We start from the raw sequence: 26,275 nt of genomic DNA on the forward strand, positions 1-26,275 counted from the left end.
TTCTTTTTCCATGACTGCCGAGATTCGGCACCGCCAGAGGACACTTCCAAACGGTTCGCAATTTTTCCACTAGCATTGTGCGCATGCGCAGTCGCGCTGTGAATGGCGCGGATTAGGTTTTTAACATCGTCTATGCGCTATTTTGTGCGGGTCCATTGTTCGGCAGTCCTGCGGAATGAATACGTGTCACTGGGACACAAGAGTATAAAATCTCTATATGTATTTACCAAAGCTGCCCTGCTTTGTGTATACACCTGCCATTCCTATTCTTCTCTCGACAAGCATCAGACATCGCCTTCGACGTTTATCACCGCTGCGTAGATATCTCACACTGTGCATACGCCTGATTAAAAGATTGCGTTTCGGCATATCTTTAATCGGTGCAGCGCATAAATACAAAATTTTCATGAGCGTAAAGTTGTCATCTTTGAAGTGGACTAACATTGCAGGTTTCATGTTGTATAATAAGGATGTAATAATGTAATAATTCTTGTAATAATAACAGGATGGTTCGCGTCTGGTTTAGTTGTGGAGGAATTATTTGCCTGCTTACGAAAGCTTCGCCCCCCTGAGATTCCACCACGTGCGTTCTATACGCTTAATATTTGAGGAGAACGCAAGCAGGCAAGTGAGCATCCATGCAGATGTTCCATAAAAAGACTCCAGAGCTTCTTGACATGACTACGTTAAGTAGCTCCAGGCTCTTTGACCCTTTGGTTAACCTGCTAAAGCGAGTGATACTACCGGAAGGAATGCTTATGGATGCAATGGTCAAGACCAGTTCTCGCTTGCAGAGCACCGGGAAATTCGGTCTCTGGATGTCAGTCAGAGAAAGCAACGAGGCGCCTAGGCTTGACCTGCCTTTGTGTACTTTGCTGGGTAAAGTGGCCACGTGCATTTTTGGCTACGGATTCGCCAAAAAGGTATTTTGTAACGAAAGCACTCTCCACTTAACACCAGAACAACAAACTATTGTCCGTATTCAACTGTTTCGCTCTTACCGACCCCGAACCTTGACCACACTCACAACACGGGGATCGTCTGGCTGTTGCAACAATTAATTTCCTATCGGGGGGACGGGGAAGGGTGTAGTCCAACAATCGCGACTATCTTTTTGGAGAAATTCTAGGAACGTCTTCGCGCGCGCATTTGCTGCTTGGGGGGCCTGCACTACACTCAGAGAGAGAAATCTTGCATCTGCAGGAAAATTTCTTTCGAAAAACAAGAAAAACGCTAGGGTACTCAGTTTTATGATGAAATCTTGCGCTGAACAAACGGGGACACAAAAAGAAGACACAAGGACGAGCGCTTTCTAACAACTGAATTTATTTTCGAAAATGTCAGAGTGAATATCTGCGAAAAACATCTATGCATTCCATCTAGGCTGCACACAGCGTTCACGTGATTTTTCCAGACAATTCACGTGATCGCTGTGTGCGCACTAGATGTAATCCAGCGATGTGTTGCGTAGATCTGAGTGGTTTTTCAGTGTTTCGTGCCGGTAACGTTTAGAGGCGCATCTGCGTAGCCTCCGTGTCGCTTTGAGGGTGAGTCTCCCAACTAAACAGCATGGCGCGATCCTCCTTTTTTTCTCGTTAAAGGAACCTGGACTTTTTAAAGTGGTCAATAACCTCGATATTGCTCAGAAATAAAGAGATTGCTTCTCTTGAGCTGGAGGGTATTCTTGTCAGATTTGTTTTTGTCACCGGGTGCATTGCGCTTCTTTTAATACATACGTGCGCGTTTTCCTTTGGGCAAACTACGTGCGTGAACATGTGCCACTGTCTTTAAGGCCGTATAATCAGCCCCTCGCATTTCTTTCTGTTACCACCCAAATTTGTGGTTTTGTCGTTGCGCTGCCAAGTAAAAAGAAGCGATTGTACGCGTCCGCAAAACCCGCGTGCACTCCAATATCTTTTGAAAAATACAGCGACTTCTTGAAAAGCTACGGCTGTGGAGTACGCGCTTCCCGAGATAAGCATTTTTCGCACTAATTGCCATCCCTGCTCGCAACACACAAAACAATTTTTGGAATCAATGTGTTTGGAGCGACAGGACAGCAACATCACCTTGCATGATAACGACCGCATTCCAATTCCAGACCATGACTGTCCTAACGCGTTCAATTCATTCTTTTCATCAGTATACCCTTTTTTACCGCTCATCGACATCACTGACCACGGCATAGCATCCATTATAAATAATCTGAAAGTGTCCACATCAGCAGGCATTGACGACATAAATTCAAATATAGTAAAAAACATGATATAAGTCTCGAGTATAATATTGTCTCATATATTCCGGCAATCGGTATCGACAGGAAAGCTTTCCGAAGACTGGAAATTCTCGAAGGTCATTCCCATTTTTAAACGTGGCAATAGATATTCACCACTAAATTACAGACCCATCTCACTTACTTCCACGTGCTGTAAGGTGTCAGAGCATAGAATCACCTCCCATATTTAAAATCATGTAGAGAATAATACCTTTTTTCTCCGCAAACGAACATGAATTTAGGAAGGGTTTATCGTGCCACACGCAACTATTTGAGTTCACGACTGAATTACATTTGAATCTGGACAAAAACCTGCAAACTGACTGCTGTTAGAATCGCTAATCGCTAACCAGACAGCAGGGCCTATGCCTGCCATTTACGCACGCACGTTACGTCACGTGCTGGCTACATAAGTGACGAATATTTACTGTCCAACTCAGTGAACAAGAAGGTTGCAAAACGTCGGATTGTTCACCAGACTTGGTCAGGGATCGCGATTCTCTTCCGTCCCCACTGCGTGCATCATAATGAGATCGTAGTTTCGGAACGTAAAAGCCCAGAATATATTTTTGCTACTACTGCATACCATTTTATTACATGTGGTGGAACATCGCTTCATTAAAACAAATTGTGCACTATCAAAAGCACACATCCAAAAGTTAGTCAGTCTGTTTTACATAAGGCAAATAAGATACGCGTGACTTGATAAAGCTTGTTCTTGGTGTAGTTGGCTTCTAATGCTTAAGGAAGTGATATTGTGCAATAAACAGACAAGGCCTGAGAGTCTATATCAACATAGGTAAACGGGAAATTTGATTGAAATAAAATTAACAATTTATTAGAGCCGCCTGTTTACGAATGTTACTACGCATGCACAATAATGCGGTACACATTTACTCAATAACTATAGAAAACAATGGTGAAACTTGATTGCAATGAATGCGTCACCGAAAGCGCGCCTTTTTCTCACTTTGTCTCGAAGGGGTTCTCTGGGTTTATTGCATAAGATGCAATCGCGACTTTTCTTCGCCGGCAGCATTGAGCAGATGACAAAAAAAAAAAAAAACTCATGTACGGAATCTAAATAGAAATATAACTATGAGGTTTTTTTTTTTTTTTGAGACACGTGCTTTGGAGATGGCCGCTTCCACGTCGCTTTCAGTTCGTTTTTCCCCGCTTATTTTATTCAAAGTCCCTGGCTCATTGAGGTCGCTTAAAGTCCGATAGTTATGTACCCTTGAGATTCGAAAAATAGATAATGACCCGAGAAAAGGGAAGTTAGTGCTGACTCAACCCTATACTAATGGGGAGTGGCGCACACGCAGATCACTGACAGGGCGCACACTCGGTCTATTGTTGCCATCCTTTATCCCTAGTTAGTCACACCAGACAAGTACAACTGCGAACTGCAGATGGAAGGCCTTTCGTGAAACTCTTTTGTTCTGTTAAGAATGCGAGACTCAGCACAGGAGCGTATTGAAGTGCCACATTGAACACCTGGTTCAATGCTCTCGGTCAGCTAGTGGCCGGTTCGTCTGAACGTGCCGTGGGGGGGGGCGAATCATACGCGTTCTCACTGAGAGCGTGCGAAAGAGGGAGAGAGAGATAGAGAAATGAAAAGAAGGGCTGCAGAAGATAGCGCCAACCCCCTTCCCTTTCCAAATGAACCACTTAGTAGTACCATTGTGTATCTTGCTTGCGTACATGGTGCTCACGTATAAAATGCCGAGTGACATTTTCAAATTTTCACTCGACTAGCTGGTTAGAGGCATACACTTGTCTGCTCGGCTACCCACCAAAGCCTTCCCGGTCGCCATGGATGCTCTCCAGATGTATAAATCCCTGTCCCAGATCAACGAGTGGCCCACGCAACGCCCAATCTCGCGTCTGACGGCGAAATTCGTGCTGGACTACGTACTTACCAGCGGGATTTCTGATGATGTTGAACTGGTCTCCCTCGCCTACAGAGCCATCGAGTGCTGGGCATCCGTGTTCCAGCATTTCGATCCAGAGGACCAAGGGTTCATCCCGAGTGATGTCTTCCACGAAGCGTTGTCAGCCTCCGGCTACAACGTGAGCAAGTACTACGTGAGGTGCCTTCTTCGAGCGTCTGAACGTTTAGGCCAGGTGTCCTTCGACAACTTCGTCAAGGCATGCGCTACAACCGCAAAGGTGCATCCGTGACTACATCGCATTGCTTGACTTTTCGCAACATTTCTTAACACAGGACCACTCTCGTTGTCGTCTTCAGGATCACGATTTTCTGTTTCTACGTGACTGTGCCTGCCACGAAGCCATTCCAACAGCCACGTGATGTTTTTCCTCTGCATGGAGATTACCTCTGACCGGTATATGTGCGAGCATCTTTGTGAACCGCTTTCATGACCTATGCCAATTTCATGCTCTAGTTATGAAATAAAACTGGGTTTCTGCGACGAGAACAGTTTCTGTGTGGAGCTTTACTGGGCTTAGGAGTGGGCTGTGCTTGTTTAGCGACTGCTATACACGCTTCTGTCGTAATTTTGGTACATCGATTTAACGATGCCGCTAAAGTAAACCAGAAACGCTATCTCACTGCATTTTTTTTTTTGCATGCGCGGTATATCCTATAAATGGCAAGAATGTGATCATCCAACTTTTTTTTATTTACGGGTGCTTTACATTGTCTTACTCTGCAGAAAACGTTTGTAAGGTTGCCGGAGTCTAAGCCGAGTGAGTTGTGTACTTGCGTCGTGCGTTTTATGTTCCTCGATTGTGCGTTGCCAGGACGCAGGGCATTATTAATTACTTATCCGGGGCGCTTACCTTCTACTAATTACTTCTATGTAGCTTTGAGCGACTGCTAACTCACACGCCCTGAGCAGGATTTGTCTGCCGGCGCGGCTGCTTTGAAATTGGTAGCTGTTGATTTCTACACGCGAAGCACTCCATATTTTAATTAATTTTGCCGCTTGTCTACACATATGGCATGTTTGCGTCGAGAAGCAATAAAGCGCAGCTTTCCGCGTCCATTTACTGCTTTACTAGACATGGTGCATTTCTTAAAGTCCGCATGGGCGGTCACCGCTGGTGTTTTCTTTCCAATATAGTGGACACGAATCGATGCAACAAATACATATTTTCGCGCAGGATGAGTTAACATCCATAATTCTGATAGATGGTTCTCGCTTTTCGTTAACTTAATCTTAATTGTAGTGCGCATGTTCCTAGGGGACTTACTCTAAACTGGGCGCGTAACCGCTCGTTTATAGACATCAGTTTGCTTGCGAATGCGGTTGGCTGACACCATGGGCACTGAGCGAGGCGGTGTGGTTTACGCTGCTCTACCGAAGGTACCGTCACTAACTAGCAGGGTGTTGAATGAAAAAAAAATGCTAGTTCGGGTCAGGATTAGCGCGCTCCGATTTCGTTCCTATTCGGATATATAAAAATATATAATAGTTCGCGAATCGGTTCGCAATACTAAACCGGTTCAGCAGAGTAAATTTTATCCAGCTCTATGGCGAAACGCCGCATAGTGCTATCGACTTGTTAGCATGGCGCACGCGTTGTCAGGAAGTGGGACAAGTGGGCTTTTTGTAGATGATAGATATGTTTTTTAGATAATTTCTTAGATAGTTCAATGTTCCCCAGGTATAGCAGCCATACACATAAAGACGGTCATCTTAGGCATTGTCGTCGCAAGAATGTGAAGCGCTTCGACGCATCTTCGCTTATTCCCGCGATTCCTTGTATTGGCATCTTTATTAAGTTAGGCCATAATAATTAACCGATGTAGGGGTGTTTGAATACCACAGCTTTCAAATGGAATCACGATTATGAGTATTTGAGAAAAGCGAGCGTTCCAAATCGAATATAGTATTTCTAATTTCTCATAAAGTGGAATCAATCATTTTGGGTACAAAATATTGCAGATGCATGTTGTACAGTGCTAATAAAAGTATTGCCCTTTGTGCACCGAAATAGCAAAGTTCAATGCTACCATGCCACGCATCATTTGGAAACAATATAAACTTGATGGCATTGGTAGAACCATAAACTTATTTGTCCAGACTGGAACCAGCGATTTCACAGGCTGCCTAATACGCGACATGCTTATTCAACGGCTGCTAGCGTTTATGCATACGCGACGTCCTCCGAGTGTTTGTTCAAAAACTCGATCGTCCGCAGAAAGGAATATTTGATAGCTGCGAATAGCGCATTTTCGATTGAAGACTATTCCTGTTCCAAATTTCAAATAACTGCACACACCTGATAAGAAATACTAGTCTTGCGATAGGTATAGGCGCACAGATTTGTAAACGCAAGTTCTGCTGGTCACATGGAATTGCCGTAAGGTTTCTTTCTGAATGTATCATTTTAATTTAGTGACATAACATAGCAAGCATAAAGAAAAAGAAAACTTGGTCGAGAATATATCCTAAATAAAAGGCGTCGTTAAGTATAATATACTATTGTATTACACGCGCAATGATTACGAGCGACAATATTCGTGTAATTTAAAGTAAGCTAATCTAAAACATACAGCAAACACGCTTTATGTGCATCGCATTGTGCAAAAGTCAACTATGAAAATTTGCATGTAATGTGCATGCTGCACTGCATCAAGAGCAATTTATGCACTGAAAGCCGGCTATGGCCATTATATTTTTCAATCAATGTTGCCATTGTTTTCAGTGGAGGCCATAAACTTGCAGTGGAGGCCACAAATTCGACAAACGCCCTTGGACTCTCCCCTTCATCGGCTGGTGCAAAGCACCCAGGGCCTTCATCCCGTCCAGTCGGACTGTTTTGCGCTGTTGATTGACAGTGGAAGCCAACGTTTGCTTTCACTGTGTCTCCATAGACATGCTTTCGAATGGAATATCCGGAAAAAACTTCGCTATATCTTCAATGATTATTGCCACACACAAGGAATGTGACTTTACTGCTTAAACACTGTTGACTCCGAATAAAGGCGCACTTCGGCCTCAAGAAAAGTCAGCCTCCACCGCCGGGGCTGCTTAGTGGCTACAGTGTTGGGCTACTAAGCACGAGGTCGCGGCATGGAATCGTGGCCGCATCGGCGGCATTTCGATGTGGACAAAATGCAGAAACACCCCAGTACTTAGATTTAGGTGCACGTTAAAGAACCCCAGGTAGTCCTAATTATTCCGGAGTCCCCTACTACGCCATTTCTCAATCGGATCGAGGTTTTGGCACGTAAAACCCCATAATTTAATTTATTTAATTTTAAAATGCAGCCTAATGTTTGTTACTTGGAGGCGGTTAAAGCTAGATAATGGATTAGTCTGAACTCTCAAACTTGTGATTGGCACAAAGAGAGGCATATAGAAAGGCATAGATACTTGAAAGTATATGTGCCTTTCAAACTTCTATCTGTGAACTTCAAAGCTTTTACTCAAACAGTAGACACAACAACATTAGGAGATAAAATCAGCAAGGGTATGATTTTAGACAAACTATTGTGTCACATGCAGAAATTAACGAGGCCTCCCAGAGCCCCTTTGCTCGTCAGGTGCATAATGACCGTAATTTTCGGTCTATAACTCACACCTTTGTATAAGTCGCACCCCTCCTCAAAAAGGCAGTCTTTCAGAAGAAGAAATAAAATTTATTTAAAGTGCTGGCACTTTGCTTTTAGTGGCCTTCAGCTCTGTGGAGGTAGATGACCAGCGAAGTTGTGTATGTGGTGATTGACCGCTGCTCCGGTGAAACGTTTCAAGTTTCCGGGATCGGGGCGACATGGAAGGTTCGCATTTCTTTTTGCCTCGCGGTCCCGACGGGCAGCACGTTTACGCCTGGCGTCCTCGTCGGTGGCCTCCTTCCGCCGCCGCCGCACCCATTCCCTTTTCTGTTAACGCCGTAGTTCTTGGATGGAAATGTGTTCTCCTTCAAACCGTACAACGCGCGGGCAACCCCTTTCACAGTCAAAGGAGAACTGAGGAAATCAGCCTACGTAGAGCATGGCGTCAGGAGACAGAAGACACTCAGATTGGTAGGCACTAGTTTAAATACGCGGTTTGGCGTACGTGTGTGGCTGCGAACGTAGACATAGCCGACGCGGGTCAAAGTTATTGTTGCAAGTGAGCGGAGTGCTTGAAGCCTGCTTCACCTCCGCCTCGGGTCAGCCCGGTATTGCACTATCTTCGAGATTTCTGGTCTATGGACGTCGATCCACTGGAACCTAGCCATATACAACTTCGCTGCAAAACGTATAGAAATCGCACCGGTGTATAAGACGCACCTGCTCATTCAGTACAAGTAATTTTCCTATGTTTTCCTCGGTGGCATTGTTTGTTGATTTCTTATTGTATATATACAGGATGTTTCAGCGAACACTTTCAAAAATTCTTAGAGGTTGCCTGTGGCAGATAGACAATTCTAGTTCATGAGCTATTCTACTCGAAGAGGCGGACATTACTTGCACAAGAAATTGAAATGAATAATCGAATAATTAACAGAAGTTCAGTTATTAAGTTTTTAACTAATTATCTGATGGCACATATTGCAATTTACAAATAGTAGCCGTGGAGCTCGCAAGGCGGATCCACTTGGAAGGAATTCTCGGGATGACACCAGTTTCGAGATAATAATTCCCGAACTTTGCGGAGCAATGCATTGGCGTTCCAGTTAGGTTCTTAAGAAAACGTCGCTTTATGCATTCAAGCACAAAATTAACTGGAACGTCAATGCATTTCTCCCCAAAGTTCGGGAATTAATATCTCGAAAGTGATGTCATCCTGAGAATTAATTCTAAGTGGATCCGGCTTGTGAACTCCACGGCTACAGCTTGTAAATTGCAATATGGGCCGTCAGGTAATTAGTTAAAACTTAATTAGTGAATTTTTGCTAATTAGTCTATTATGCATTTCAATTTTTGTGCAAGTAATGTCCGCCTCATCGAGTAGACCCGCTCATTAACTATAATTGGGGTATCTGCCACAGGCAACCTTAAATAAATTTTGAAAGTGTTCGCTGAAACACCCTGTATATATATATATATTTACCGGTGTCAGGCGCCATTCCATACCTGAAAATGTAGTGGACTGCAGTGGGACTCGAAATTGCGACCGTCACATTAGAAGCCTGGTGTTCTACCTCTGCTCTAGGCCACCACCTTGTCTAAACTGATTCTCTCAGTTTTATTACAAATTTAGTGCAGTCAAAGACAGGATCAGGACCTAAATTGTGCACCTCAATCGCTTCGTTTTATTGAGGACCACGTTCTTAGGGGTCACCGAAATCTACGCGGACGGCGGCAGGCGCACAATTGTGGCAAGTATTTTCTTCCACTGAAGACCGTTCGCTGTTACGGGTGACCACGACCTTTGGCTATTGGTGGTAGTACGTATAAGTGTGTCCGACCAGCATGAGTGAAGAAAGCTGATAATATGCGAGTGCGGAAGACAGTTTTTCATCTTATAATAGAACTCAAGAAGGGAAACAGTGAACACAAGCAACAAATGCTAGAGCACGTAACGAAAAACGTCCTCCAGCAATCTCGGAGGGCGTGATTGGAAAAGGTAAAACCGGATGTTTATCACGGTTGATCATCCGCAAACGCTTAAGCCTGGCCGAGTTTACTTGAATACGTGTGCGATCAAAATGGTTGGCTACAAGCCCTTGACAAGGTTATGAATATGTGGTTGTACCTACGGAGGCGTAGCGAAAACATGGCATAACTTGAGAATCACGAAAGAGGGCACAGTAGAGCACTGCACGGGCCGGGGCCGGCCCGCGGGCCGGGCCGGGCCGTCCGAAGCGTTTGTCGGCGGGCTCGGGCCGGGCCCGGGCTTAAATCCGCGGGCCCGGGCTCGGGCTTGAGGCCACGGGGCCGGGCTCGGGCTTGAGGCCGCAGGCCCGGGCCGGACTCGGGCTTGTAAGCCACGGGCCCGGGCCAGACTCGGGCGTGCTCATTGAATGGCCTAAATAGGCCTTCGAGCACACGCGACCGTTATGCATTTTATGGTTCAATGCATTCTGTGCCAAGCTGAAGTGACACGTGCAAAATGACTGTCAGCATCATCATCAGCCTATATTTATGTCCACTGCAGGACGAAGGCCTCTCCCTGCGATCTCCAATTAACCCTGTCTTGTGCTAGCTGATTCCAATTTGCGCCTGCGGATTTCCTAACTTCATCACCCCACCTAGTTTCCTGCCGTCCTGGAGTGCACTTCCCTTCCATTTGTATCCATTCTGTAGCTCTAATGGTCCATCGGTTATCCATCCTACGCATTACATGGCCTGCCCAGCTCCATTTTTTCCGCTTAATATCAACTAGAATATCGGTTATCCCGGTTGTTCTCAGATCCACACCGCTCTCTCGACTGTATATCTTATCAGATGACTACATCTTATCAAACAAAATAGTAAAACAGATGAAGTTCTCATTTTTAACAGCGGAGCTGTTTCAGCCGGGCCCAGTGGCGTAGCCAGAAATTTTTTTCGGGAGGGGGGCTCAAGTTGCAACGCGGCCTTCTCCTTATAAAAGTTGTCGAGGCATCAAATACATGAATAATAACTGCATTTCCAATACCATTGTATATTAGGTGCTGAAAATGAATAATTTAACGCTACGCACAGTCAAGACAAGTAAATTATGTGTTTCTTTCATAAAAGAATAGCTTCGTATGTCCCAAAAATTGTGGCAGTAATAGCGGATATCAATGCTTCCGCGTTTTTTTTTTTGGGGCCTATCTAATAAGCAAAGAAAATATCACGCGAACTTTAGAACTATATCAGTTCGAAACCAGCAAAGCAGTGCATGCAGCTGGTATGAAAAACATAAAGGCCATAAAATGAACAAGTTGACAAATATTTTGATGAATCTTTGTCATTTAACAACCTTGTTTACATTTTTGTACATATGCAACGGCCAGGGAAAAACCTCAATGACGCTGTCCTTCGTTGTAATGGATTGCGCAGCAGCATATGTTACCAGTCGTATATTGTAATTGCACCGAAATTATAGTTGCAATAACGAGTACATATAAAAAGCAGAAGTTCCGCAAAATATACATTAGAAATGCGAAGATAGAATGGAATATACAAATGCCAAGATAAACGGCAAGAAAGTGCCGCGTGAAACCAAGTTCACTACTTGTATACACAAAACCTCGCAACAAGATATTTAAGTATACGTATAAATCTGCAATAAATCTGCGTATCTAAGGAAACGTCATTGTATATAATGCGTTAAACAAGACAAATAAACATGTTGCGCAGTCACAGATAGTAAACTTCAGTGCTCAGCAGCCCAACACCATAGCCACTGAGCAACCACGGCGGGTAATTTGAAATTAATCGTGAACATCCAGCAAGAGGTCCCCAATAGCCATTTTTGTTACCTTGACCGACACACTCGGTCCCGGCTACAGACACTTAGCAACGACAAATGGGGAAATTGTTCAAAGATTATTTTCAGCGATTTCGCTATGTATGACATGACAGCGGGGGAACTTTTGTTTTCGTTGGGCAAATAAGTTAAAGGATTCCTCGCTGCGTCCTCTCTTGAAAAGAGGACGATTAAGTAGTTCGCTGAATGAAGCTGATGACATAAATTCCTACTTAATATTGGCAGCGATTTCAGCCGCCCACCAAAGATCAGAACAAGGGGCCGTAACAGGAATTCCTGCGAAGGAAATCCCGCCAGGGAAATCCTGTCTGACGAAATGCATGGGCGTTCCAGTTAACTTTGTGCTTGAATGCATAAAACAGCGTCTTCATCAAAAACTAACTGGGACGCCAATGCATTTCATCGGACACTTTGAAAATTATTATCCCGAAACTGGTTCAGTCTTGAGAATTCGTTCCAAGTGGACACGCCTTGCGAACTCAGCGGCAGATCATTCGTAGATTGAAAGATGTACCATACAATAAATAATTAAAAAGTTAGTGTAAATTTGGTAATTATTCATTTACGCGCTTTTATTTATCGTGGAAGTAATGGCCGCCTCATCGAGTCATTAGATCAAGGATGATAATTGTGCAATATGCCACACGCAATCTTTTATTATTTGGTGCAGCTAAAATGAACCACCCTGTAGATGTAGAAGCAAAAGCTCACGTAGGGGAGTTCACTGTCAGCACTGCGATTAAAAATGAATTACATTAGTGATAATGACTTGTATAATTTCTCTATTGCTTTGGCAGCGGTCAGGGTACTTCTGTTTTTTTCCCTCATTGTAATGTGTCTAGTTGCGCGTGCTCTATAAGATTCCAAGCAATGCCAGTGACTTTTCAGTCATTTCAGTCAAATCCGTGACACAACGAGCGACTGAAAGGAGGGCCTGCTTGTGATGACTCAGACATGTGTGTTAAGCGGCTGGGCGCAAATACTTATTGAATAGAGGCGAAAGCATCTTTGCACATACACTGTCAATGCGCGTCTGCTTCCTATTTTTTTCCAGGATTCCTTTGTAGATTTAGCATGCTTCCTCATTATAGGTATGAACCGGCAGACACGAAACTATTCTCGGTATCTAGGGTTTTTACCCGGCTGCTTAACTGGTCTCCTGTATGAGGTGAGAAAAGGTGGCCTCCTTTGAGGGACTTTATGTATTAACAATAGGGTTACTATGGTGTGAACAACCCGTGATTTGACAGGCTTTGTTGAGCCAAGCCGTGGTTAAATAGAACTGTTCGTGGAGAGGATGGTGGCAGGCATAAAGCGCGCTAAATAGAGTGGGTGCAAAGCGAGAGAAAAGCAACAAAAAGAAAATTTAGAGAAGTAGAGAAGAAAACCTATGAGTGACCGTCGTGGCAGATGTGGTGCGGCTGTATAAAAAGATCGTGTCACTCGCAAGGAGTCATTCGCGTTCCGGGTTTCAGCTAAAGATACTTCCCTGGGACAATTTCTTGCTGTCTACCTCCAGACGAAAGGTCAATCCGTCGCCATGGATTCACTTCAAATGCTCGAAGCTCTGTCGAACTTCAGAGATTGGCCAACGCAACGCCCGATAACGAGAATGACAGCGAAATGCATCCTGGAATTCGTGCGCAGCCGCGGCATTTCCGACGTCCCCAACGTGGTCTCCTTTGGCTGTAGAGCCGTGCAATGTTGGGCAGCCGTTTTCCAGCTGTACGAGTACGAGGACCAGGGTTGGATGTGGAGCACCGACCTCTACGAAGCGCTTACCTCGGCAGGCTACAACGTGAGCAAGCGGTACGTGCGATGTCTTCTCGAAATGTGCGAACGCTGTGGCCAGATATACTTTAACAAGTTCATTCAAGCCTGCGCCATGACCGCGACTCATTACGATCCCTGACATTCGCTTGACGCACTACGACTGTGTCCCCGAGATTTTGTGTGCCCGCCGTGAGCCTCATTACCATATTTGTTCTCACGACGAAGATCACGTTTCAAGAAAGCCGTGGAAGTAAATCGCTTCGAGGACATTGTGGGAGTACCTTTAGACGGCATACTCCAGCATTACTGACGTGCTAGAACGATCTGCTGCGATTTGTATTGTACTTGTGCGGAAATAAACATGAATTGTTTGCGAAATCCGCTATTTCACGTGATTAATTTCTTCCTCCTAGGTCACCGACAAAGCCCGTAAAGCTGCAGCGCTAGAATTTGCGGCTTGTCGTTTTTTCGACGCCACTAACACAAAATGCTATCTCATACACTCAAGACACTAATATTCATTAGGTTGTCCACAATTTGACCTGGCTGCCTTGGCCTTTGCACCGAATGTTTCTTGTGCTGATTTTTTTTTTGCTTCATAAACCTTAGTCTTGTTCACAAATGTGCTACAGACACCGTAGGTGCGCCACCGAGATAACGCCGTGGCGTTAGCTTCCCTATGGTTGATACTACGAGAAAACTTCCGACTTCGTTTGTTTGTTGTAATAAAATACTACCCGAAATGTTCTCATACCCCAAAATTATAAATAGACGAACAAGGAATTGCTTTAAGCCACCGTTTCGACAAAGGGACTTGCCTTTGTCGGAACAGCAACTGCTTCCTAAGCAGCGTTTTGAGGTACGCATTGCTTAATTTCGCTCCGCGACCCTCAACGGGGAGAAGAGTATGTCAGGGCGTGGTGTGGCGTAGCTAACGTCAAAAATAGGTGTATAGGCTGATCGTAAATGACAGGAAGGGGGGGAGGGGGGCATAGTGAAGTCTGAAGTTATGAGAGAAAGCGCGCACAATGGGGCACTGGTTTGGGTTCTGAAAAATGTGGGGGGCGAACAATGCGTGGTGTTTAATACTTGGCAGCAATCTGTGTTCGGTCATTGCCCTCATAGCTTCACCAGAAAATACGTATTAGGGAACTCTGGTTCGGTTGGGTGTGCAAATGAAAACTGAAAGAGCATGCATAGTGACTCATTTAACTCGATCCTGTCAGATGGCTTGCCCTCTCATTGTTGTCGCCCGGTTCTGGAGATGTGCGTTTTCACCGCGTGGTGGCGGTAAGATTTCCCACTATCTATGCTTTGACAAACATTGTCTTTGTTGGGGATTCCAACATGCGCAATGTAGAACCCGCAATAACAGAGATGGTAGGTGCAGGTGAACGAGGCCAGGTTACTGCACTTCCGGGAAAACCGATTGAAGAGGTTATAACAAATGCGAAGGAACGCATATGGGAAACAATGAAGGACATGAATGTAGTGGTTATAATGGGCGGATGCTTGACGGACAAGGGGGCAAATAGCTACAGGGGTCACCGACCTTGGAAAGTTTCAAAGGAAGTGCAAATCGCGGTGTGCATGGTGCCAGAGATTGAAAGGCAGATTGTGCAATTGAAAGGGCGGTCCTTGCTGCAAACACCGAAATTTGGACGCACGCCAAAGCAATGAATTTTACTGTCATTGACATCAACCGAGAAGTGCACCGAGCAGGCCGCGAAGGCGCTTTTGTTCGTGACGGCAGACATTTTAGCGAAAGTGTAGCAACAACGGTTGGACGTCGATTCGCGGCGCGGGCTGTAGCTTTTTTAGGCGGGCCCAAATCAATCAGTACTGAATGTAGCGACACACCAGTAAACGGCGGAATTAGACCACAAAGTTTTACGAAAGAACAAACAAAGGGTTTGAATAGAGGAGGTAAATTTTTTTACATAAACATGCAGGGTGGTCGCAAGCAGCAGAAACTCCTGGAAATTAAAACACAGCTGAATAACGAAGCGATTAGCGTGTAAGCCTTGAACGAAGTGCATCTATAATATTTTGAGCAGGCGCCTGTTATTGACAATTTTGTATTGGAAGTGTGCAACATAATGACCGGGTCAAAAAAAAAAGGCGGAGGCGTAGGCATACTAATTAGGCGATGTCTGAAGTGCCAAAAGAGACATGAAGGGTAAAAGAGACATGTAAGGAGAATTTATAGATTAGCGGCAGATGTCAAGATAAAAAGACGTGGCTGGAAGTGGCTTCTCTACGCACATGTAGTTATGGAAGAGAAAAGATAAGGAATTGGTTGATTACATTAGAAGCGATATTAATGAGTTCAAGAAATCAGCATTTATAGATTAGCGGCAGATGTCAAGACAAAAAGGCGTGGCTGGAAGTAGCTTACCTACGGACATGTTTTTATGGAAGAGAAAAAAATAAGGAATTTGTTCATTGCACTAGAATCGATATTAATGAGTTCAAGAAATCGGCCCAGGTGATTTTATTGGGAGATATGAATGCGCACATAGACGATTTAGACGGATATACTGGTTACAACAGCTCTCTAGTGCTGGATCTGTGTGATGAACTGAACCTTTTATTAGTTAACAGGGAGAATAAGTGTCATGGACAGGTAACGTGGCAATACGGGAACAGTCAATTATGCATTCACTACCTACGACTTAGTCTCAGAAATGGTCTAAGAACAATGAGCAATGAGGGAAAAAAAAGAGAAATACCCTGACCACCACCAAACCAACAGAGTGATTATACAAGTGATTATCGTTAATGTCATTTATGTTTAATCGCAGTACTGGCAGTGAACTACCCTACGTGAGCTTCTGCTACTACATCTATAGTGTAATCAGCAGTCTGCCTTTCTCCGCAATATAACGCAAAGTCTTATAGAAGTGATTACAAGTCATATACATCGCTATCATCTATTTTTGCTTTTCTCCACCAATGCAACAATTGTTCTTTTCAGAAGATCTTTCGGTACCTTTGGTTTGATAATGATATAAAATTGATAATGATATATCATTATCAATTCTGTATTTTGCTATATGGACCTCATAACAAATAAAGTTACTGCGATGTAAACGTAGTTGGTTCGTACATTTAAGCAACGTATTATACCGCGTGTCCCAGCTGTTGCGGGCCAAGCTGATTAATCCCGCAGAGGCGTCTGTGTCAGCGGGCGTTTGGTGTATTGCGACACCATGGACCCGACCACATGCGATTTGGAACCTCCTGCGTGTAGTCGTGCGAGGCTTAAGCGTGTCGGGGGAAAAGCATATCCTGTGGTTTCAGCCAATGCTGAGTGTTTGGACCTGGATAGCACCTAGGCGGAGGCAACCCAGCTCTTTGACCTCCGCTTCACCTCGCGGCACCTCCGCACTGACCCACACGGGGGAAATTGGAAGTCAACTTTTCCTGCCCTTATCTGCACGCTCTTTTTCTTTACACTCTCTTTCATAACTGTCCTGTATTCTTTTATCTTCTATTACTTTCTAGTTTTCTTGGTTGCAAGAGTTTACCTAGCGTGGCTACTCTGTCTTCGTCATATTTGGTTATAGCAGCTGTGTACAGCTGGCGCTGGCAGGACTTCCCTTGGTGGAATTCCTGTCACGGCCCCTTGTTGTGATCTCGGGTGGGAGGCCTTAAATCGCTGCCGAAAATAAGTAGAACTTTATGGCATCAGCTTCATTCCGAGAAATGCTTTATCTAGCGCTTTTCAAGAGAGAATGCAGCGAGGAATCCGTGAACTTATTTTCCCAACGAAAATAAATGTTCCCCCGCTGTTTATGTCATACATAGCGAAATCGCCAAAAATACTGTTGGAACCATTTCCTCCTTTGTAGTTGCTCAGTTTCTGTAGCCGGTACCGAGTGTGTCGGTCAAAGTCACAAAAATGGCTAGCGGTGAGCTCTTGCTGAAGGTTCAGGACAAGCTTGAATATGAAAATATTTCAAAATTCGTAGCATTCGGCGATGCACAGGTCAGATTAACCCCGCACCGTTCGATGAACACATCCAAAGGATTAATTTCTGGTGAAAATATATTGAACCTGCTCAAGGAAGGGCTCCTAGAGGGCTGTAAAGAAGACAATGTCACCCAAATACAACGAATAAAGATAAAACGAGACAACAAGAAAATTTTTACCAAGCCTCTGATTATTACATTTCGATCAAGTATTCTGCCAGAGACCCTCAAAACGAGATACACCAAAATTAGAGTAAGACCACATATACCGAATCCGCGTACGTGTTTCAAGTGCCAAAGGTTTCGCTTGGCTCGCAAAGCTGCCGAGGCCGACTGACATGCGCACAATGTGCTGACCATGAACACGCTTCTGACAACTGTACTAGCGCGCTCCATTCTCTAAATTCTTTATGGTGACCATACAGAATACTCTCGATCATGTGTTACGTGGCAATAACTTGATCCAACCCTCATCAGCCCTAATTGGAATTTATTAACCTTATGAGAATCGCTTCGAACATTATAAGCCCCTATCGCTCAATAGCACCGTATCCATTCAGGTCGAACCATTATCAATCGTGATCAGTCGCATATCAGCTCTCATCACTCGTTATCAACCTTGGGAACTCATTGACCGCGTATCTGTGTGTTTTGGGCGACGTGAAGCGCATGAGCCCTCAGAGATCGGCGACATTTCGGTCGGTCAAGGATTGTCCCAACGGAAGGCGCATCCAGCGACAACCGAAATGCATCGGGAATGTGTCGGGTTTGCATTAAATTTTCGCAAAATCGAAATTTTCCTTGCGTCTACAAAGCTCCAAGTCGGCTCTACATGTGGTCCAAGAAATATCTTCTATTCGCCCATCACCGAATCGTTCAACAAAGGTACAACACATTGATATTGTTCAGATATCATCATCATCATCATCATCAGCCCATATTTTATGTCCACTGCAGGACGAAGGCCTCTCCCTGCGATCTCCAATTACCCCAGTCTTGCGCTAGCGTATTCCAACTTGCGCCTGCAAATTTCCTAACTTCATCATCCCATATGGTTTTCTGCCGACCTCGACTGCGCTTCCCGTCTCTTGGTATCCATTCTGTAACCCTAATGTTCAGATATATATATATATATATATATATATATATATATATATATAACTGCATAACTCCGTAGCGTTTCAGGCGTGCGTCTCAGCGATAAGACAGGGTTGCCTGACTTTGAAGGATAGACGCTACATACATGCGTAGGCGCAAATTAGAACTTGTTTAGTATATTAGGCTTTAGTTTGTATCTTTATTAGTATTGTTTCCGCAGTGTGTTTTAGTGTGCTTGATTTTTTTTTTCAGTTTGAGTCTCGAGTTTGCATGCTATTAAAAAATGTCACAGTTTCGCCCTAAGGGCGAAGCAGTGAATGCGATAGCAACACAGCAATGTCATACGAAGTAAGGTGAGCGGCTTTGGTAGCAATATGAATTGTAGTAAACATGAGCTGATTAAGTAAGTAGGTGTGCTGCGGCGTAAGTAGACCGACATGAAGAGAGACTCGATGACCACGAGAAGGCGCGTGTGAAACGGTGGTGTTGATGAGAAGCGCTTCCCGTGGGCAGCGCGCGTGCGAAGGGACACACCTGTAGCGCTGCACTGCCGATCCGGGCAGCATTACATGTGTAGCGTGCGTTGGAAAATGTGACCCGACTATTACTAACTGAATGAACAAGCGTGGTGTGAGCGCGCACAAACAAACATGAATAGATGACACTGAATGAGTGCAGACAACGACTGTGAAAACGCTGGCAGCAAGCGCATATATACGCCGCAGCAGCGGGCGAAGGTACGTGCGGTCTATCGCTTCAACAGAAACTGAGCGGCGAACGCACAGTGCATAAAGGTCAGAGCCGTGTGGAGATAAGAGACGGTACGGCGAGCGACGAGCGCGGTTGTTGGCAGAGGAAAAGTGCGCCCCCCCCCCCCCCCCCCCGCTCCCTCCGGCGCTGGCTTCCCGCTTCCTTGCTTGCGCGTGGGAGAGATAAGAGACCGTGCGGTCGAGCGACGAGCGCGGTTGTTGTCACGGTAGAAGTGCCCCCCCCCCCCCCCCGCTCCCTCCGGCGCTGGCTTCCCGCTTCGTTGCTTGCGCGTGGGAGATTGAGTGCGTTCGCTCTCCGTGATAGCGCGCGTCCCAGCACGCTTCCGCTCGGGCATACGGCGCGCGGTGAAGATTTTATCTATACGGAACCTCACGGCGACGGCGACGCCGACGGCAGAAATCCGGTTGAAGTGTCCATATAATTGCTATCGCAATAAAAATCTGTTTGCTGTGTCGCCATCCGTCTTCCTTCTCCATCTCTTCTAATACCCGCACGCCCCCGAGATCGGTGACAAAAAACATCACAATTGGCGAGCTTGCCAGGAACCGTCCCGGATTCTATCTTAGCCCAGTCACCGATCAGTAGCGCACCCAGGATCTCTGCCAGGGGGGGGGTTGACAGTTTGCCAAGACCATCTGAACAGCACTAATTTCGATTTATTCACGGGAAATTGTAAAAAAAATGCGCTTTTTGCGAGTGTGCAGACGATTGCGCGTCTTACATCTTAGTTGCAGTACTCAAATGCGTAAGGAAAGAAAAGGGGTTAAACAAAAGGGGGGGGGGGTTAAGTCGGCCTCAGGGGGGGGGGGTTACAACCCCCGAATCCCCCCCCGTCGGTGCGCCACTGTCACCGATACTCGGGAGTAGCAAAGATGCTGCTTATTTTCTTGTGCTCCCCATAGTTCAAGTTTAGCGTCGTCTTCGCCTTTGTCCTTGCACGAAGCTTCGCCGTCCATAAGCGTACAAAGAGCACGTTGAGGGCTGCCATTGAATCGGAGCCTCCACAGTAGCCGCCAAGCTTGTCTCTGTATTGCCGGCAAGGTAATAAATAGACGGTGTAGTGAAACCTGTTGGTTTAAGCCATATATATATATATATATATATATATATATATATGGTACATATAATGCTTTCGCAATAATATTGTGCCTTCGGTACTGATTGTGAGCTGTCCATCGCTTTGCGAGTTGGGAAATACCAATAGCCCTACTCGCCATCCTCACTGACACAGCACCGAGTACTTATGTCGAGAAGCAAAATTTGCACAACTGCACAAGAAATGTATAAATTAGCATTCCAGAAGTTATAACGAAAATAATAACTTTGCAAATGTAGAAACAGTTCGTATCAGACAAGACGCATACGATCTTGCCTTATGATAACATATACCGACAACAAAAGTACAAAAATTCAGTACGCATAGCACAATGGGCATGAACTACGGCATTCATTCATGAATAAAGATCCAGAAAGAACGCGTGCTCCTTAATGACCTCTCTCACTCTATTACATTTTATCTCTCCCTCTCACTTCAAACATGGGTGGTGAAGAAGCGATTTAGTTGCCATGGCTAGATAATGGAACAAGATTTATTATTGCGTTCGATGCCAACCTGGCTTAAACCAACAGGTTTCACTACGCTGTCTATTTCTTAGCTTGCCGGCAATACAGAGACAAGCTTTGCGGCTACTGTGGAGGGCCGGATTCAATGGCAGCTCTCAACGTGCTCTTTGTACGCTTGTGGATGGCGAAGCTTCGTGCAATGACAAAGGCGAAGACGACGCTAAAGTTGAATTATGGGGAGCACAAGTAAATAAGCAGCACTGATTCACCGCATGCTGCAGCCTATGATCACCAAAGCGTCGATTCACAAACTACCTGAACTGGACGTGCAACTATTGTCTCAGTAGTTTGATGAGAAACACTGCTTCATATTTTGCTTGACGCTCTTTTTCCCTCGTGTAGAAGAAAACCAATAGTACTTTTTTTAATCTATTTTTTTACAGAAGCAGATGGCTACCTCTCCGCGTGCACCGACTGCAATCCTCAGCCTGAAAGTAATCCCCTTGCTCATGCCTTGCTTTAGGTCACTATCCTACGCAGAACGTCACGTATCAACTGGCATTGCCTTGAGCGTATAGAATTGTGAGGAAGCCCCATGAGCTGCACTGGCTCAAGCTTTGGGGGCTAATATGGAGTTTCCTAAATAAGTTACCTAAAGTTACAGAATGCGAACAACCGGACGTAGAAAAACAGTTTTAGTTTTTGCATCCGCAAGGCCGTTCAGGAAACCTACGTTTAAAGTTTTCTATTGTACGTACACGCAAATACCAAAGAATGTAAATGGGACGATGACCGCTCGAGTAATAGGAAAGTTAAGGGTTCGGCTACCACTTTCGGCAAGGTACCTGTTGATGTGCTTTCATTACTCGTTACTAAGTTAGTTGTCATTGGGAAGAAAACTAAGAAATAATTTACGGCCATAGCTTCTCGCAATCATTGTCTGTTTCTTCATGCGGTTGTAACTACATAAAAAAACTATACAGATTCAATGCACACGTTGGACGTTGGACTTGGTGTGAAGCGGAGCTGGCTGTGAGTGGAAGTATGACATGCACTGCCCGAGACAGCAAAAGAGGACCGACGCTTCAATAAGTCACGTTAAGCAGCAAAATGTTCAATGAAGTCTCGTCTCAGAGTATCATAGGGGTTCATCGATCTATTTGCTTTCCATCAGTGATTGACAGCTACAACGTGGTTTGACACTATAGTCCCGATGAAGGCTACGCCACTTCCCGTGTAAATCGTGGAGTTGTAGCCGTACGCTGCACAAGGTCGTTGACATCGCATCAACGTCGAGCTATGGGTCCAACTGCAAAGCGGTATACGGAAATGTCACTCGCAGTAATAGGCGTCTCTGCACACCTCGAATCGCTCGAAAGCTTCCATGACCTCCGGAATTCGGCACCTCGAGAGGACACTTCGAAAACGTTTCGCGACTTTTCCGCTAGGGTAGCGCGCATGCGCAGTCGCGCTGCGAATTGCACGGATTAGACATTTAAAATTGAATATGTGCTATTGTGTGCATACCCGTTCTTCATCAGTACTGCATAATCAATACGTACGTGCCATTAGGATAAAGAGTATGCAATGTTTATATGTATTTACCAAAGCTGCCCTTCTTTGTGTATACACCTGTCATTCCTATTCATCTGTCGACAAGCATCAGACATCGCCTTGATCGTTTATGACCGCTGCGTAGATACCTGACGCTGTGCATACGCCTGATTAGATTATTGCGTTTTTCCATGTCTTTAAACTGTGTAGCGCATAAATATAAAGATTCCCATGCGTGTAAGGTTGTCACCTTTCAAGTGGACAAATATTGCAGGTTGAATGTTGCATAATAAAAAATTAAACACGATTGTTCGCGTCGGATATAGTTGTGGGAGATGTATTTCCCTGTGTCACCTAAGCTTCGCCCCTCTGAGATTCCCCCACGTGCGTTCTATATGCCCAATATTTTAGGAGAAAACAAGCAGGCAAGCATACATACAAATGTTCTACACAAAGTCTCTGCAGCTTCTAGACTTCACTGCGTTAAGTAGCCCCAAACCCTTTCACACATTTGATTAGCCTTCCCGAGGAATGTATATGGATGCAATGGTCAAGACCAGTTTTCGCTTGAACACCACACTCAAATGCCGTCTCTTCATTCCTCGGCAAGCAGGCGACGAGGCGCATGGGTCATTGCTTGACCGGCCTTTGTGTACTTTACTGGTGAAGTGAGCACGTGCTTTAATGTTGAATGCATTCTCCAGGAAGGTATTTTACTACCAAAGTATGCTCTCCACCCAACACTAGAACAATAATGTATTGTGCCTATTCAAAAGATCCGCCTTTACCACCCCAGAACCCTGACCACACCCACCACTCGGAGGGGGAGGTCCGGTGGTGGCAACAATAGATTCCCGATCGGAGGCAAGGTGAGGGGTGTGGTGGAACAATGACATCAAACTTTTGGCGAAATTCTCGGACCGTCTTTGTGCTCGAAATCCCTGCTTTGCGCGCCTGCACTCAATTCAGTGAGAGAAATGTTCCCTTTGTAGGAAACTTTCTATCCAAGACTAGAATACTCAGATTTAGTTGCAGGTTGAAGAAATCCAGGTAGTCAAAATTATTCCAGAGAAACCCACAACGGCGCGCTTTATATCGTGTGTTTGGTATCTGAAGCACGCCTTTTGTGGTAATTTACTTCCGCAAGTCCGTCTGCGGTGTGCGTTGCGAACGGAAGAGGAGCCGCCGTGCAGATAACGCCATCCACTGCCGTTCTTTATCCGGCACTGAGAGAATTACGTTTTCCATCGCAATCGCAAGAACCCGAGGGGATGGCATGTTTTTCTGGTGACCTCAATCTATAAGAAATCTTTACGAAAGTTGGGGCTTACCCCTCCCCAAACATTACTAGTCATCTACATGGCCTATAATTCCTTTCTATAAAGCGGTGCGCCCGGTACTTCCAATTCACGAACGGCAATAAGGTTATCAGCGGGACAAAGCACTTGTGACAAAAATGCTTTGCAAGAAAGGAAACACAAGCTAGGCAGGACGATTATTGTTCGGCGTCAAGGAGCCCTTCAAAATGTCTAAACATAAAGTTTTCTTGTGCGAGCAATCTAACAAAGTTTACGAATTCACACCAGGAAAAAGCATTGACGAGTGGCAGACGCGTTCACAGCTTCGTGCCGTTAACGTTTTGAGGCGCATCGGCGTAGCCTCCGTATCGCTATAAGCGTGTGTTTCCAAACCAACCTGTGTCGTGCGACCTCCTTTTTTTCACGTTGAAGGGCCCTGTGACCTTTTAAAGTGATAAATAACCTTGATATTACTTAGAAATAAAGAGATTTCGTTTCTTGAGCTGGAAGATAAATGTCACACTTATTTTTCTCGCACGATGAATTGTGCTTCCTCTATTATAAAAAAATCGCAACACTTCTTCTTTCTCATGAAGTGCACTTCTTCTTTTGGGCAAACTGCGTGATGAGGCCTTGCGTTTATTTCTGTTACCACCGAACGTCCCGGCTTTGGTTTTGCGCTGCTTAGCCCGAGGTCACTTGCTAAAATATTGGCTTATAATGGTCGGAGTGATTCTGATAAGGTTATTAATCACCTGTAAGCGCTGATAAGGGTCGGATCAAGTCGTTGCCACGTAACATGTGATTGAGAGTAGTCTGCATGGTCACCATTGCAGTTTAGACAGTGGAACGCGCCAGTAAAGTTGTCAGAAGCGTGTTCATGGTCAGCATATTCTGTGCATGTCAGTCGCCCTCGGTAGCCTTGCGAGCCACTGCCGAACCTTTGGCACTTGAAACAATTACCTGGAGTGGAGATATATGGTATTACTCGGATTTTAGTGTATCCCGTTTCCAGTGTTTCTGGGAAAATACTGGAGCGAAATGTAAAGATCAGATGCCTGGTAAGAATTTTCTTGTTGTCTCGTTTGATGTGATTCGTTGTACTTGCGTGATATTCACTTCATTTTAGCCCTTTCGTAGCTTTTGCTCGGTCAGGTTCAAGATATCTTCATCAGAGATTACCCATTTGGAGGTGTTCATCCATGGGTGCGGGGTAAAAATGACTTGTACACCTCTAATGCTACGAATTGTTTTGAAATATTTCCAATTTGAAATTTGTCGTGAACATCCAGCAAGAGTTCCCCGCTAGCCATTTTTGTTACCTTGACCGACACACTCGGTCCCGGCTACAGACACTTAGCAACGACAAATGGGGAAATTGTTCCAAGAGTATTTTCAGCGATTTCGCTATGTATAACATGACAGCGGGGGAACTTTTGTTTTCGTTGGGCAAATAAGTTAAAGGATTCCTCGGTGCGTCAAAAGAGGACGATTAAGTAGTTCGCTGAATGAAGCTGATGACATAAATTCCTACTTAATATTGGCAGCGATTTCAGCCGCCCACCAAAGATCAGAACAAGGGGCCGTAACAGGAATCCCTGCGAAGGAAATCCCGCCAGCGAAATCCTGTCTGACGAAATGCATGGGCGTTCCAGTTAACTTTGTACTTGAATGCATAAAACAGCGTCTTCTTCAAAAACTAACTGGGACGCCAATGCATTTCATCGGACACTTTGAAAATTATTATCCCGAAACTGGTTCAGTCTTGAGAATTCGTTCCAAGTGGACACGCCTTGCGAACTCAGCGGCAGATCATTCGTAGATTGAAAGATGTACCATACAACAAATAATTAAAAAGTTAGTGTAAATTTGGTAATTATTCATTTACGCGCTTTGATTTATCGTGGAAGTAATGACCGCCTCATCGAGTCATTAGATCAAGGATTATAATTGTGCAATATGCCACACGCAATCTTTTATTATTTGGTGCAGCTAAAATGAACCACCCTGTAGATGTAGAAGCAAAAGCTCACGTAGGGGAGTTCACTGTCAGCACTGCGATTAAAAATGAATTACATTAGTGATAATCACTTGTATAATTTCTCTATTGCTTTGGCAGTGGTCAGGGTACTTCTGTTTTTTTCCCTCATTGTAATGTGTCTAGTTGCGCGTGCTCTATAAGATTCCAAGCAATGCCAGTGACTTTTCAGTCATTTCAGTCAAATCCGTGACTCAACGAGCGACTGAAAGGAGGGCCTGCTTGTGATGACTCAGACATGCGTGTTAAGCGGCTGGGCGCAAATACTTATTGAATAGAGGCGAAAGCATCTTTGCACATACACTGTCAATGCGCATCTGCTTCCAATTTTTTTCCAGGATTCCTTTGTAGATTTAGCACGCTTCCTCATTATAGGTATGAACCGGCAGACACGAAACTATTCTCGGTATCTAGGGTTTTTACCCGGCTGCTTAACTGGTCTCCTGTATGAGGAGAGGAAAGGTGGGCTCCTTTGAGGGACTTTTTGTATTAACAATAGGGGTACTATTGTGTGAACAACCCGTGATTTGACAGGCTTTGTTGAGCAAAGCCGTGGTTGAATTGAACCATT

At 44.9% G+C, this 26,275-nt stretch overlaps 1 protein-coding gene across 1 annotated transcript; it reads left to right on the forward strand.

Annotated features, from left to right (window-relative positions):
- The first annotated feature begins 4,090 nt into the window (after positions 1–4,090).
- Positions 4,091–4,459, forward strand: LOC119454370 (sorcin-like). Its single transcript, XM_037716323.1, has one exon. It carries the CDS (start codon positions 4,091–4,093, stop codon positions 4,457–4,459), a length of 369 nt encoding a protein of 122 aa, XP_037572251.1.
- The last annotated feature ends 21,816 nt before the right edge of the window (positions 4,460–26,275 follow it).

Source organism: Dermacentor silvarum, chromosome 5, assembly GCF_013339745.2.
Source record: "Dermacentor silvarum isolate Dsil-2018 chromosome 5, BIME_Dsil_1.4, whole genome shotgun sequence".
Classification (NCBI taxonomy): Eukaryota; Metazoa; Arthropoda; class Arachnida; order Ixodida; family Ixodidae; genus Dermacentor; species Dermacentor silvarum.

Excerpts from the sequence above, each read along its gene's own strand:
- LOC119454370 (XM_037716323.1), top strand. The coding sequence starts at position 4,091 with ATGGATGCTCTCCAGATGTATAAATCCCTGTCCCAGATCAACGAGTGG.